General features: G+C 35.2%; 1 protein-coding gene across 4 annotated transcripts in view; it reads left to right on the top strand.

Moving 5' to 3' along the window:
- The first annotated feature begins 4147 nt into the window (after positions 1 to 4147).
- The window catches only part of LOC132928640 (zinc finger protein 395-like), a 34357-nt gene continuing 22957 nt past the window's right edge, over positions 4148 to 15547 (top strand). For all 4 annotated transcript variants that reach the window (XM_060993449.1, XM_060993448.1, XM_060993446.1 and 1 more), the window contains exons 1-3: positions 4148 to 5054; positions 7129 to 7286; positions 10701 to 10870. In XM_060993449.1, coding sequence (XP_060849432.1) covers positions 4680 to 5054; positions 7129 to 7286; positions 10701 to 10870 — 703 coding nt within the window. In that variant the 5' untranslated portion in view covers positions 4148 to 4679. The remainder of the gene's footprint in view (positions 5055 to 7128; positions 7287 to 10700; positions 10871 to 15547) is intronic.

Raw genomic sequence — 15547 nt, 5'->3', positions numbered from 1 at the left:
ATAAATTTATTAGAACTCGAAATGACTCGGGGAGGATTGATTTCTCCAACCTCCCTTTCCATTAAATTAGATAGTTATTTCTTATTATGTATATGCATACACCATATACGTATATACATTCATTATTGCGCGATGGATGAATCGAACAATATTAAACGTGATCGATGTACGCGAGCAATTAATAAGGAGATTTAAGGAGATGTAAGTGCCCAAAAAAACAAAATGAAACAAAAACAAAAACAAACAACTGCGCAGAATATTTTTAACATTCAAGTTTTTCGCTCATAAATATGAGTAAGTATTATGTAAAAAATGTATTATTATTGTGTATTAGACATAATATATATCGCAGATCCAATGAAAACGTGTTGGACGCAGTGACTACCACGTCTTGTATTATAATATATCGTATAGATACCGTATACACCGTATTATTGCGTGAACTTAAACTATACTCTATGTACTGACGCTTACCGCTAACCAAAGGTTGCAAAATTTATTTTTATTAAACGTAAAAGAAATGACAAAATACTATAGAAGACATTAATTACCTATATTTATCACTTATTATTGTAAAAATAATATACGGTTCTATTATGCGCGTTAGACCTGTTGTGTATACGGATCTCTTATTCGTATACTAAGACACACACGAACACAGCAATGTTTCTATAAAATGTATAAAATTACGCTGTTTTTGTTCGATGCGGGGTAAACGAGATTCCAAATCAGAATTTTTCTAGAAAAAAATCTAACACTATACCAATAGGCAATAGGTAATAGCCTTAGAATATTTGTTATGCGAACCGTGTAATATCATGTATATTGTATATATAATATGTATGTGTGTAGTGCTTTTAGAATCAGTAACACAATGAGCATTGTCGATACAATATAACGATGTATATATGGTTTGCGTGTCGTTGATGGAAAGCTTTAAGACCAAAAAAAAAAAAAAAAAATACAAAATTATTTAAAAGCCACATTGTGTTGTTGGGTTTCACCTTAATTTGGGTGGGGACTTAATTACACCTTATACTACGGGTTCAAAGCGCATTACAAAAATACAATCGTTAAAAGTATAGATTTAGATTGTTTCCTAGGTGTAAATTTCGAAATAAATTAGTAGCATAGAGACTATAATATAATATAAATCGACTGCATCTAAAATAAAATAAATGTTATTTTATAGTTTGATTTTTATAATTTTACGATAGTAAATATCACAAAAGATGAATCGCGAGATGATTATATTGTTGTTTGTATTACATTATATAAACAAGGATAAATTATGCTTGTCTAATGGCAATGCCAAAAGTCAAAACATTAAAAACATTAATCATTTTTTTTATCAGCTATTGTCAATGCGAAAACCGTGTTGTATCTTTTTTTATTTATCGTTGTATCTATATACGTGTATTTATTTTTATTTTATTTAATTTGGTTAACTATAATAAATGTAGTCATTTTTAAATTTATGTATCAACCAATATTCCCTACTTGTATAGGATTTAGATGTTTTAAAATATTATTAAATTATAAAATAGATGCATTAGTCTGTTTAGAGGAGTGCTATATAGCGTTATAGGTGGAGTTTTAAATTAGGTAATCATATTGAACTAACATTTTATTTTATTTACATATCACACGTAAATGTAAATGTATACACTATACATATTATTGAGAATATTATCCTTTTTATTATATTTGTATTAACCATATTTATAGTTTTTTTCTTATTAAAATAAGTGTTTTTTAAATATAATGATTAGAGCAACTAGAGCAAGGTAGGCTGAAATAATTGTTTAACTTAACACTTAAATTGGCAATTAAAAAAAGAGATTAATCTATAACTTTTTATAGTTTTGAATAGTAATGACTTTTTTTTATAAAAGAATCATAAAAAAATAATGATAGTTAAATGTATTATTCATATAGATTTTTTAAAATTGATTTCAATTGTTGGATAGAAGAATAATTTACCTAATACATTTAATAATTTATAATGGGAGTTTACAGGAATAAGTTCACGATGTAGGTAATATAATTTAAAAGATCTAAATAATATGTTTAATATATAAAATAATTTATTATAGTGAACATTTTGAATTATAGTTAACTTTATTTAAAAGTTACATAAGTTTTATTTTATTTTAACAACCTTTTACTTTCATGCAAAATAATGAATAATAATAATAATAATAATAATAATGCATGTATTTATATTTTATATAATTGCATTAATAATGCCATAATATGTATTATTTATTGGTATTATGCTCGTTATTATAGCATTGCAAAATTGAATATAAACGTTAAAACGCTACTACCAGTTAATACCAGTAACTGAATAATATGTAGAAAAAATTAATCTAAATTCAAACTTTTTTTTATGATTGCTTGTTTCTTATGCATTATTTTCCAAGTAAAGATATAATTAAGCGCAACGATTTGTTTTAGTGATACATAAATACATTATTTGACTATGATCAGTTTGATCATCCAAAATTTGGTTATGTAAAATAACCAAATATTTTCTTTATTAATTGTCTGGTAGATTTTCTAGAAAAGGGTTTTGAGGAGTTCTAGTTCACTTTGTACGGCCAGGTAAAACTTTAGATTGCAGAACGCGGACACTTTATAGGTACTATTATACAGTATATATACATAAAGTATACATAATACATATAATATAAATAAGTCTGAAGTCATGACCAATTTTATTAAAAATGTTATTAAGTTTAAATATTATTTGGTAAATCTAAGTATCTTCTAAATTTCTACAAATCATATAGAACCAGTAAGTACCTACTATACGTATATAAATATTGTATTGTTATTTCTTAATTGTATATATATATATGTTCAAAGAACTATAGTATATTTCTTATTGTTAAAAATATTAATTTTTTTTCAACAATATAAAATATTGAGTACATATATTTCACAAATATTATAGGTACGTACTATTTACATATTATACAAAATAAGTATTTTTGGAAACATTTTTGTTAGGGTTTTTAAAATCTAATGATTAAAAAGAACTGATTATTTTGACTTGTAGTTAATAAACTATATTTTATAACGTTTGTAATTTAATTTTAATTTTATATATTTTTTTTACATTATATATACTTATCACTAAGTTATATAACTATAGACATTAATATATACTTTATGTATATAATAGTATACAAAGTGTCCATATATTCTTAAACTTAAATTTTTATCCGACCGTACAAAGTGTCCGCGTTATGCAGTTTTAACAATGGACCGTATAAAATGACCGCTTACCGTTTTGCAAAAGTAGGCGTAGTTTTAAATGTTTTTTTTTACCTTTTTTGACGATATCGTAATGAAGAGTTCCTTTAATTTTATTTAGGTTGTTGTAATGTTGTGGTAGTTTGTTTATTGGTTAATTATCCATGTTAATAGCTGATATAGGTAGGGCAAATCAGTCATTGTAGTGCAATTGTTTACTTCGCATTAACTGTAGGGGGCTTATGAGTGCTATTCTCAGATATATAATTTATTAATACGTCCCTACCTGCAACAGCGCAACCTAAATAAATAAATTATACCTATATAAATATTATATTATTGTGTATTATGTATTATGCAGAAATGCAGAATGCAATCCATATAATATAATAGTAATATTTTTATTATCACGTTGTACGTTTCAAGTAACTGGCTTACATATATAACTATATAAGTATTAATGTGTATTACATAAAATAATACAATACACAATTATTATTATTGTTGGAAATACCAATGACGACGCAAATAAAAAATAAACCTTCTTAAATACGAGAGCGATGACGTCATTAATATGTGAACCGAAAGCGTAATATTTGTAATATTACGCCGGCCGCGGCTGCGCTCGCGACCGAATCAAAAGCTAATACGGATTTGTGGACAAAAACAAATGTCTAATTTATATTTCATGGAAAAACGTCAGGAAATCGGTGTTGATTTCCTTTGTGAACGAGAAGCGGATTCAGGATACGCGTCGTAATAATAATAACAAAGTACGAGTGTAGAACGCAAAACCGGGTCGATAGGGTACGGTAAATTGGTATCACTGCGCGGGTACCGGCAACCGGCATTGTCAGCTGTGGCGTTGAACATTTGTGCCAAACCACGTACATAGTTCCGTTTTACGCCTTGCCGAAGCCGGTAGTCCTTCGCTGTTCTGCAGTTTGGCACTTCGGCCTCAAATCACCGATTGTTATTGTTGTTGTTGTCGTCGTCGTTTTCCCCGTTGACCGGGTGTGTTCCGTGTGATATTGAATTCGCCAAAAAAAAACATTCGCGCGAAAACAATTTGAAAAAATCGCCGCTAAAAAACTTTATCGTTTTCTTTTTACGATACAAAATCGGTGTTATTTTAAAATCGCAAATATAAATTAATTACTAATAATATATATTTACATAACTTTTTTTTCTCTAATATTTTTTTGATCGATCAAAATGTGTTGTTACAATTTCGCGAATCGGTACGACGGCGGGGTGAGTGTCGACTGATATTGGACGAGAGTGACACCGGTACATATATTATTTTGTGTTTGATTTTCCCTGCCCCGTTACTTTAGATCGCGCTAACGCGCGATAAACTATATCGATCAATCACGTCGTACCACACCGCCAAGCTGGACGCTTCGTTCGCGATCCCGATGCGTCACAGGAACGGGTTGATCGCTGGCGCCGGAAAACGGCTGGCCAAGCGGTCCATCATCGGGACGCGCGTCTGCGCGCCGTCCGGCGACGACGGAAAGCTGTGCGCCGGAATCATCGCCGCGGTCAAGACGGCCGCGGATGGCTCCGAGACCGGATATTCAATTCGGTTCGACGACGGGACCGGCGGCCGCCGCGAATACCGGGCCACCGAGCTGGTGGGCCCCGGTTTCCAGACCCTGTCCGACCTCCGACTGATGGCCGGTCAGCGGGTGTACATCACGTTCAACGGTCGCGAGATATCCGGTGACGTGGTCGTCCACAGACCGGACACTGAAGAAGTCCGCGTTTCCATCATGCCGCACGGGCACGAAGTGAGTAGATAATAATAGAGTTTATGTTTTTTATGTCTATTATAGTATTTTAATTGTAAATTATCGACTTTGCACAATACCCATTTCAATGACGTAAAAAGTCATTTACACGGGTCTGTGTAAAAACGATCGTATTACCGAGCGGAAGCGATCCGACTCGTTAGCGGTTTACGTTTTGTGGCGGCGGGACGGCTCGTATGTTTGGCGCCAAAACGGATATGTTTTCTTTCAGTCTCGGTCGCTCCCCCCCGGCCCGCGCCCACTGCCGTTGTACTTGTTGCCGGCCGGCCGGCGCTAGTGCACGGCTGACCGTGCGATTTTAATGCGTCCCGTGATTAATAACAAGTAACAGCCGAGTGTCGTCTTATTATTACGACGTAGCTTACACTTCGTTACCTGCACACGGAACTCCGGAATATTCGTGGCCTGCGTACGCAGCAGTTTTCCGCGTAGGCACGCCAATTTCACCGGGTTGGCGGCGGTTACGATATGCATGCGCGGGCGACACGGTTGCCAACCTACCGTCGAGGCCGGCCGGTTGAGATCAGCGTTTGTTGTTTTTTTAAATATTCATACAAAGTATCCATCGGACGGGACCCGATACGTGTCAGACCATACACGGTCAGGAAATATCTATCTCGACTTTGTGGTCCTGCCACAGCTGGCAAGTGGTAGCAGCTGTTCGACGGGGTCGAAACCCCTCCTCATCTGCGGCATTTATGGAATTTCGGTTTTGCAATCCCTTCGACACCCAAATGTCGACCCGTTATAGCGTAACTGTTTTTGACGACGTAAAGGATCTGATTTTCTAAAAACCAATAGAACCGGGTTTTCCAAGAATCGTTGATGCGAAAAAAATTTTCTCGCGCGTCATTTGGCGTAGGTGACGTGTTACGGAAACTTTTCTCAAGTCAGTGTTGAAATCGAATTTTGTAATATTATGTTATTTAAATAATTATATTATAATTTATAATATTATATTTATTTAAATGTGGCGTCCGCGGATCGCTGCTGGTTCCGTTCACTGCGCAGTTGAAACCTGTTGGGTGAACGGGATGCAGCACGAGAGGTGGGGCTCCTAAGGCTCCTTACTTTCTACCTCATTTTTATTATTATTATTTTTACATCACAAGTTGCCGCCGCGATGTGTGTATAACAATAATAATATTATATACACTATACAATAAAATATACCTTTCTCCTAGTGTACGCGAGCTGCAGCGTGCGACATTCCGTTGTAACGATTTGGCGAAAGGACATTGTAATTGCGTCAAACTTGCCCCCCTCCTACAACGCCTCCGCCACAGCTACACGTTTCTGTGTACCACTTGGTGGCTTAAAACTCATAAGTCATAACCACAATTAGCTCGTACGCGGGGATGCCTAGTTTACAGAAGTGGGAAAAGTTCGTAGATAACGCACGTTATCGAAACTTGAGCAATAAACTGTATGCATTATTTAATATTTACTGTTTAGCATTTTATTATGATTAACCGATTAGAAGGCGCTATATTTATGTGATTATTTTTATTTATTAATATATATGTATTAAACAAACAATAATGCACAATTGCGTTGTGCTTGACCTTGACTTTGCCGCGGCGTGTGCGCGACCGATATCGCAGGCTTGATTTACAATTCGGGTCATCGAGTCGGGCCATAAGAAAATCGTATAAACCACACTTGAGCGTTTTCTTATAATTTGCATCATTGTGGTAACCGGTTGCAAGTATGAAAACAATTTCGAACCTTGAGTTAAAATAGAAACATCCACTGGAAACACGTCTCATTTTACTTCCTTATAATTTTATCAAAAATACAATTATTTCATATGTGTGAACTTTGAGACATAGGTGTATGTGTGAGCATGCATTTCACCGATTTCACAAGGAAGCGAACCGGTCTCGCGGGCGGAGTGAAAGCATCGCTACTATTTATAAGTTGATTAAATGTGAGGTACATAATTACCGGTGATTACCTGCAGAAAATTATGCATTTTTGATAATATACACCCCTGTCCCTTACCAAATGCAATTTATTTACAACCAACATTTACCGTTATTTTCTTTTATAGGGGTCCATCGAAGTTATAAAGAAATTGGATGACGTACGCGTGTTAGAGTCCAGGAAATCAGCTCGACTAATGGATCAGGATACAGATTTCGCTAGATTGGCAGACATGTCGGACAGGAAACGTAGTTCATCCTCTCAGAATGCTATTGAAATCAGCGGGTAAGTTTTTGTTAATAAAAAAATAAGATAGATTATCATTTTTAAATTGATTTTTCTTATTTATATTGCATTGTAGTTTGATATACATCTTTTTTATGTTAACCTTTGTTTTGTTGATAATATTACAACAGGGCATAACGATTAGAGTAAACAAAGTTCTTTTAGGCATTTATAAGTTTATTATGGTTCTGCGTTGTTCGATAGCCGCGTTATAATAAGGACAACATAATGTCATAATATATTCGTAGATAACGTCGAGATAAAAAATGTACATAAAGGTTTAGACGAAGACAATAGAACAGTTCAATAGCCCGAAAATATCTTTAAACATAATCATTGTAATAGTAGGTACAACATTTCATTTCTCAATTTTCTTAGTCATATAAATGATAGGTGCCAGGATCCCTGACACTCGTTTGAGGCATGATGAATTTACACTTATTTAGTATTTACTATTTTGGCACAGTGTCATATTTGTTAATCAGGCATCAGTTTTCATTATAAATAGAAAATTATTGATGGTATAGCAATTGTATAATAGTACATTTTAGGTATTCAAGTAAAAAAATAAAATTGTTTTTCTTTATTGAAAGATAATAAAAATAGTCCGGTATAGACGGTATAGTAGTATGTAATGTCGTAAATATAAAATGTAAACATGAAATTGTTTTGATAGAGCGTGCGATGTGTGGGCTTATCGTATGAATTTGATATATCGTTTTTCGTTTGTTGTATGATAATATTATACACATTATATACTACAATAATAATGTTAGTATAAGTGAAAAGGGATAACACAAAAGAAAGGGGCGGGTGACACGAAAATGAAAACGATCTGCTCTGCAGGCAGTTACGGTATTTGGCACGGTGTTTTCTCTCGTTATACAGGCGGGTTGTTGGTCTTAAATTTATTTCTCCGCTGAATTCTCATTTCTATATGCGTGGGACGAAGAAAAATATTTTACGTGTTCAAATTAGTTCTCGTAGCAAGCAGTCGGTTTTCGATAATACAATAACATCGGTGGTACGCTGCCGCTCGACGCATATGCATATTACTATTTGCTTTTACTCAACGGACGGGTTACTAGTATATAAAAAAAAAATGTGCATTGATAGAGTTCCGGTTCTGAGACTGCATAATTTTTCGTTAAAAAATGATTGTATCCCGTTCTCCGACATTGACTGCATGTTGGTCTCGCAGAATCCGCGCAAGTGTGTATCGACACGCATACGCCCAAACGATATAAACGCGACGTAATATTTTTTTGATTGCAAATAGGTGTACACAGTATACACACTTCTATATTATAAATGGTGGTCCCCCTTCGCGTGATGCAAATTGTGTCCGGGAGACCTTGTTGTGTGTTCCATCGTAAAACCGTATTTCAGATTATTAAAACATGCGTGTATTTTGGGCGGTAACTGGGACACGGAGAGGAGGTGTACAGTAACGAAAAAAAAACATAATAAAAAGAAATAGCGGCCCTCGGATCAGCTGGTTTTTTTTATTCAAGGTCGGTTGACATACTGACGACCTTGCCATGTTGCCGATGTGCTACTGCTGTAAGCCGGTAAATCATTTAGAACCGGTGCACTGTCAGTACTTGTGTCGCAAATATATATTCATATAAAGCGTTGTAGTAGATATAGTGTTATATAGTACATCATGTCATCATAAATACACTATATAGGTTCACATATGCCGAATACGGTACACCATCGTATTGTAAAAGGCCTGCGTCCTTGTCGTAGCTCGTAGGCCCATTAAATAATATACCAGTCGATTCAATAATTATTGATCAGCGTATTTTTTTATGAAACAACAAAATGAATCGTATATACTAGGTATGAGTGTACGACATACCTACATGCAAAAAAGTGTAACGAAATTTTATTTACCTATATAAGATGTATTTGGTTATACATACTATAATACGAATTAATAAATTAATTTATATTATGCAAATACACTTATATAAAATATTTATATTAAGCGGTGAAGTGAAAAACAAATTCGGCGGGTTTTACCGACATTTTTTTTTAAATACAAATGCCAATCGCAACGTTGAGTGAAAAAATAAACCGTACCCTAGGTCGCGGCCTTTATATGACCAGTGTTATGAAATCTGGTAATTTCACTGCATGCATACGTGTACACGAATTAAAAACAATCAAGTTCAATACAATTTCGCAAGGTTGTTGGCGTCGCAGGTGCATGGAGTGCGAACACGACAAGATTTTTAAAGAATATGTACGTACACATATATAATAGTGTGGGTTACACCAACGACCATGAATGAGAGTCAAACTGCTGACGGTTGTTATTGTATTTTTGGCCTACTTATTGCTTTTTTCAGTCACGTCGGGCGTGGTGATATCCGAGAAAATTGTCTTCGTTTAACATTGTTGTATTGTTATTGGTTTTTTCTATATAATATATTGTATATATATATATACGTCCCGGAACACTTTGGGACCGGCACACAGCGGGAATTTAATTAGTATACAAATGCATATATATATATATATATATAAATTTACTATTTGCGGATAATAATTGCGCAAATAAAATCACTCGGCCATTACGTTAAGTTACGCAATAATGGTGGTTTATTTACATAGGTATAATGTATATCATAATTCATAATATATGTTATGTACACTGTACAGTGTACAGTGTATCGATCAATGGTAATATCTGTACGGAGTACGGATGTTATGATTGTAACTTATGGGCTTGCTTATATATATATATATATTTCTATGGTTGTTGTTTGCATTAAACTTATCGATTGCATATTTGCATATGTAATGCAGAAGAATAAAATTACCTTGATAGTGATCAACATTTTAATAGTTTTTTTCTGTATAGAAATCTGGCTGGTATGTCGAGCAATAATATTTATATTACTTGCAGTAGGGATACAATATCGAAAATTAGAATATAAATACTCAATACAATTTATCAAAATTTAAAAATTAAATTACCTTAGCCCGAATTAAGTTTGATTCATAATACTGAAGAGTTTAGGATACAAGTGATAGATAATGGTTACATAATATATTTATAATAATATTAATATATTAGTTTAAATTTAAACCTCGATTTAAACCTTGGTAGTAATAATTAGAATTAAAATAAACCCTCACTTGTTACCTAGTTCCGTCATCCTTGATGTTTAAAAATAGAATTTTTACACCAGGTGTGAATCCAGTTGTTTGCCCTGACCTTCCACCATATTCTGGTAGAGGCTAAAGTCTTAAAATGAAATCAAAATGTGGTTGTTATTGAAGAATTTTCGTTGATTTACTCTATATTGTAATGTTTAATAACGAATAGCGCTTAATTCTGCACAATTATTGAAATTTAGCATGAAAATTAAAATTTATAATTTTTCTGGTTTGTTTATGCAGGTCCCGAAAACGTCGGCCCAGTAGTAGCCAAGATCAGGACGAATCCCGTGAAGAGGAAATGAAAGACGAAGACGACGATAATGAACCAAAAGAGGAAGAAATGACAGAGTGCACTGCGGCCTTGGTGTTGATGAGTTTGTCATGCAGTCCCCACTCGCCGTCCATACAAGGTCGGTATTTGAATTAAGTGCACTTTTTTGCAACGACTATGTCAGTATATTTTCGTAATCGTGTACGAAGCAAAATAAAATCGCTATTGTTTTCGATTCCGTGTATCGTTACTCGTTATATATCATACGGGCACTTTCACCCGAATCCGTTTGTTGTGTTTTTTTGCGCGTTCTGGGTACGTGAGAAAACCCAATGGAAATCTCCGGTAAAACGGCCGCAGTCGGTAACTCGACCCGGATTATAGAGCGGGGGGTTGCCGATTGCGCACAGCGATAAAATAGTAATACAGTCGCTTGCTATATATATATGCATCAATAGGGGGAGGAGTGATATTTTTGTATATAATATTATATATTGTACACGATATAGAGGGAAGTCGATACGCGGGATTTCACTTTCAGTCATGCTCTGCAACGTCCTTTCTCCACGGTTTCACAATGCAACAATATCGCCGTGTCCATAAAAAACCTAAATATTCATTTACTTGATTTACGTTTTTAAAAATGACGGCCGTTGTAGTGCGATGTTTCGTATATATTATACAATATAGAGGATGGAGCGCAATAATAATATTATTTTAATAGTATACATGTATAATGGCAATATTATCGCACTTATTGCTTATGGTAAGGTGCCCGTGGCATATGACTCCGCGCTTCAGGTGTTACAGGGTGGCACGCCGGCTACACGTAATGGTTACATATATTTAATATATAATATACATATTTGGGTATACAGCTGTATTACCTACGCACAGGAAGCTACAACATGCAATCAACGCCGTTTCGTTGGCCGCCCACTACATACAATATACATACCACGTATATGTGTTTCAGGGATGCCTTTGTGCAGGGCCGGATTTAGGAGAGGGCCCAGGGGGCCCCGGGCCCCGGGCCCCCACAAAATAAGGGCCTCTTCTCAGTGGAATTTTTTTAAATATAAAACGGGATAATATAATATTTTAAAAATAGATAAAACCACAACTTCAATAAAAATGTTAATCGTTGATAAAGTCATAAATATATAAATAAATCTTATTATTAATATACTTGTATATTATAAATTCATAAAAATAAGTTGCGAGTTTACAAATATAAATTTAAAATCGATTATTATGGACATGTATAGCATAGGATAATCCCGATTAAATAATATTCGTAATTTGGTATGGTTTTAAATATTGAAAAAAAAAAAAAACAAGTTATAAATATACATATACAACTTGTGTATCAAACAGCAACAACCAAGTTATCACCAAAAGAAAAATTTAGAATAGAAAGCTTTATTTCAGTAGTTGATCAATTGATAGTATCATTAACCGAAAGAATAGGTGCTTATGAAACAATTTGTCAACGTTTTGGTTTTTTAAATAAAATTGAAAAATTAGAAACTTCTGAGCTACAATCTGCTGCAAATTATCTTGTTAGCATTTATTCTAATGATTTAGAATCTTCACTCGGTAACGAACTTATACAGTTCGGTTCATTTGTAAAAATATATATAGAAACACGTAAAGATAATGAGCAATGGGAAATGTTTTTATACAGAATTATTGAGGAAAATAATTTACAATGTACATTTCCTAATATAGAAGTAGTACTGCGTATATATTTGGTTTTGATGGTGTCCAACTGTAGTGGAGAACGATCATTTTCAAAAATGAAGTTAATAAAAAACCGACTACGAACTTCGATGACACAAAGACGACTATCAGAACTTGCATTGTTAAGTATTAAAAGTGACATACTTAGATCATTAGATTTTTCTCAAGTAGTTGAAAAATTTGCGGCAACAAAATCTCGCAAAGTGATCATATGAATATATTATTATAACAATTATTATTTAAGTTCTGTACATATATTATGATAATTGATAGTACATATTATAATCTAATAAATGCAATTTGCTTATTTATTATCTTTATTGTTTCATTACAACAAATCATTGTTTTTTCCTAACCAAAATTCTAGTTATTTGGAATTTTGGTTATTAAATATATTATTATGTAATCGAAAAAAATATCTACTTCTAAGGATGGGTCCAGGGCCCCCACATTCCTAAATCCGGCCCTGCCTTTGTGGTTTGTGCGTGTTTTTGTTTTTCGTTTTACGGTGCATTGACACCGCCGCAGTCATACACTACCGCGGCACATACCTATATTATGAAAAAATAATAATAATATGTACTTTAACCGGCGGCGGTGCGTTGACCTCTGATTTGACCATTGCTGCACCGGTGTGTACACGGTGTACCTATATAATATAATATGCATAATATACCTATACATAATAATAATATATGGGTGGTATAGGTGTAGGTATATAATGCATTATTGTATACTGCAGTAGCGACGAGCAAAGAAAAACCGCGTTTATAATATACATACGCGCTGAACGCGAAAACCGTAATTGCAACGTCCGTCGTGTCCGATATAATAATATTATGTATTTCACGTAATGTGTGTGTGCATATAACGGGGCACTTGGCCGCGCGTCTAATTATTAAACGATCCGGTCGTCGTCGTATAGTGTATAGTGGTGTATAAATTATTATAACGGCCGGCGACGCGTATAAAACTCGACCGGGCTCGGTCGTTACACACGCACACGCTGCACTTCTCTTACATACACTTCTCGCCGCCGCCGACGCGTAAATCAGAGTTCCTTCGGGACTTGTCGAATTTCGTACCGCACTCGATTAGTTTTTAACGTTAAAGCACTTGACCCCCCCCCCCCTGTCCCTCCGCACATATCTCCGCGTGTATAAATATACGACTCGTATACATTATAATATGTATATGTGTACCTATATTGTATAATAATATATGGAGTCGAGTTTGCGGTTTTCGTTTCGTCGCGTCGTCAATATTTTTTCATTATTTATAAATAATATTATGCATCGATCGTTTTATTTTTAAAATGCCACGCTCGCCACCGGATCTGGGCACGGTCCGGCCGACGCCACCATCTGGCGCGCGCGGAGCTCTTATCGCCGCTTAGCCGCCGCCGTCCCGTTACTCAACCACAACAACAACAACAACAACAACAATAATAATAATAATAATAATTCTCCAACGCGTTTATATTATTATATTATTATGTAGAGAGTTGCCCAACTGTGGCCTAGATAGGATAATGGTAAAAGTGAAAAGCCAGCTTTCTATGCAGCGCGCGCTGTACCACCGCGGTGGCCCGCCTCGCGCGCTCGGGTACGCGTTTTATGTGGCGCATTTCGTAACCGGGACGCAGTGTTAAGGACGCGAAGCGCGCGCGCCCGGCGCGGCATAACCGCTCTCGCGCGGTCCTGCTGCACCGGCCGGCCCGGCCCGCCCCGCCAACGCGCGCGAGCGGTGCGAAACGCCCGACATTGGACGCGACAAGGACGGCCCGTGCTCGGAAACTGTGTCGCCGGCCGGCGCGCGTGACACATAACATTCGCCGAAACGGCAGACGTATGTTACGCGCACACGCGCCCGTCGTGTTGAATTATTATGTTATGATAAAATTATTAACAAAACCCCCCTCCTCCTGACCGCCCGACGAATATCATAGTTTCCAGACGGCAGACTTATAGGTAATAGGTGTACGTTTATGTGAGTCATTGAATAGTTGAAAATATGTTGAACGTGTATACATGCTACGTGTGTGACGCATCCGTCGTTTCCTCCGATTACTCTATTAAAGTTTTAACATATGACAAAAAATGCGCGAAACGATGAAACGACGAGTCGAAAGAACTCGTCCAAAAAACCCGGTTTAAATAACACTCATCATCGTTATTATATAATACGACCTCAAGATGCGTGCGTGCAGCTTTGATCTCATACGCGTCGGAGGAAACCGAAACAGTTAATTTTATAACGAGAAACAGTGTTGTAAAACGTTCACTATAATGCACCATTATGCTTTGTCCCCACACCCGTGTACAATGTTCATATATAGAGGTACACAGCGACGTTGCGCAATGGACTTCTAATTTTTTTCTATCTGGTGAATATTGTTTTCACGATCTAAAATGGTATACCTACCTATATTATGTATAATATTACGATGTACTATATTTACGTGTGCACTGGCAACGGAAGATTTGTGCACAGAACAAGGTTGATAAACTCCCTGCTCCGTACTCCCGTCATCCTGAAAGACGATGTTCGTGACTGATCATCGGGGAAAAATATAATGGAAACCTAACTAAGAAATATATAATTTATAGACAAAATCGAATTCAATCAGTCGTCAATATACCTATAGTATTAATGTAATTAGTGTGTATATGATATCCGAACAACATTCGAAACGTAGGGTTTCTATCTATTATTATTTGCAGTTAATATTTTTTATTTTTCAATTCGATGAACTGTCGTCTTCTATAAAGATTCGACATTGGATTATATAGTATTCAATATTAATTTACGAGATAACAATGTAATTGCGTGTACAACTCTTGCGGTAGGTATATCTATAAAATATACAACGTCGTATCTTGTGTGTATATTGACGAAACATTTTGTTATCAATCAATTCTCATCATTATGCTACACGTGCTTAATAAATAGTGCATTAACAACCAATATATTTACACGTTTTTACTGCATTATCGCCACATGCATTATTCGCATACTTATTAATATAGCTGCAGCTCATAAACCTCAATATTATAATACTTTAATGAGATTA

Source organism: Rhopalosiphum padi, chromosome 4 (assembly GCF_020882245.1).
Source record: "Rhopalosiphum padi isolate XX-2018 chromosome 4, ASM2088224v1, whole genome shotgun sequence".
NCBI lineage: Eukaryota > Metazoa > Arthropoda > Insecta > Hemiptera > Aphididae > Rhopalosiphum > Rhopalosiphum padi.
Note: the sequence above shows the minus strand (reverse complement) of the source record. Positions and strands in the feature narration are given on the sequence as shown.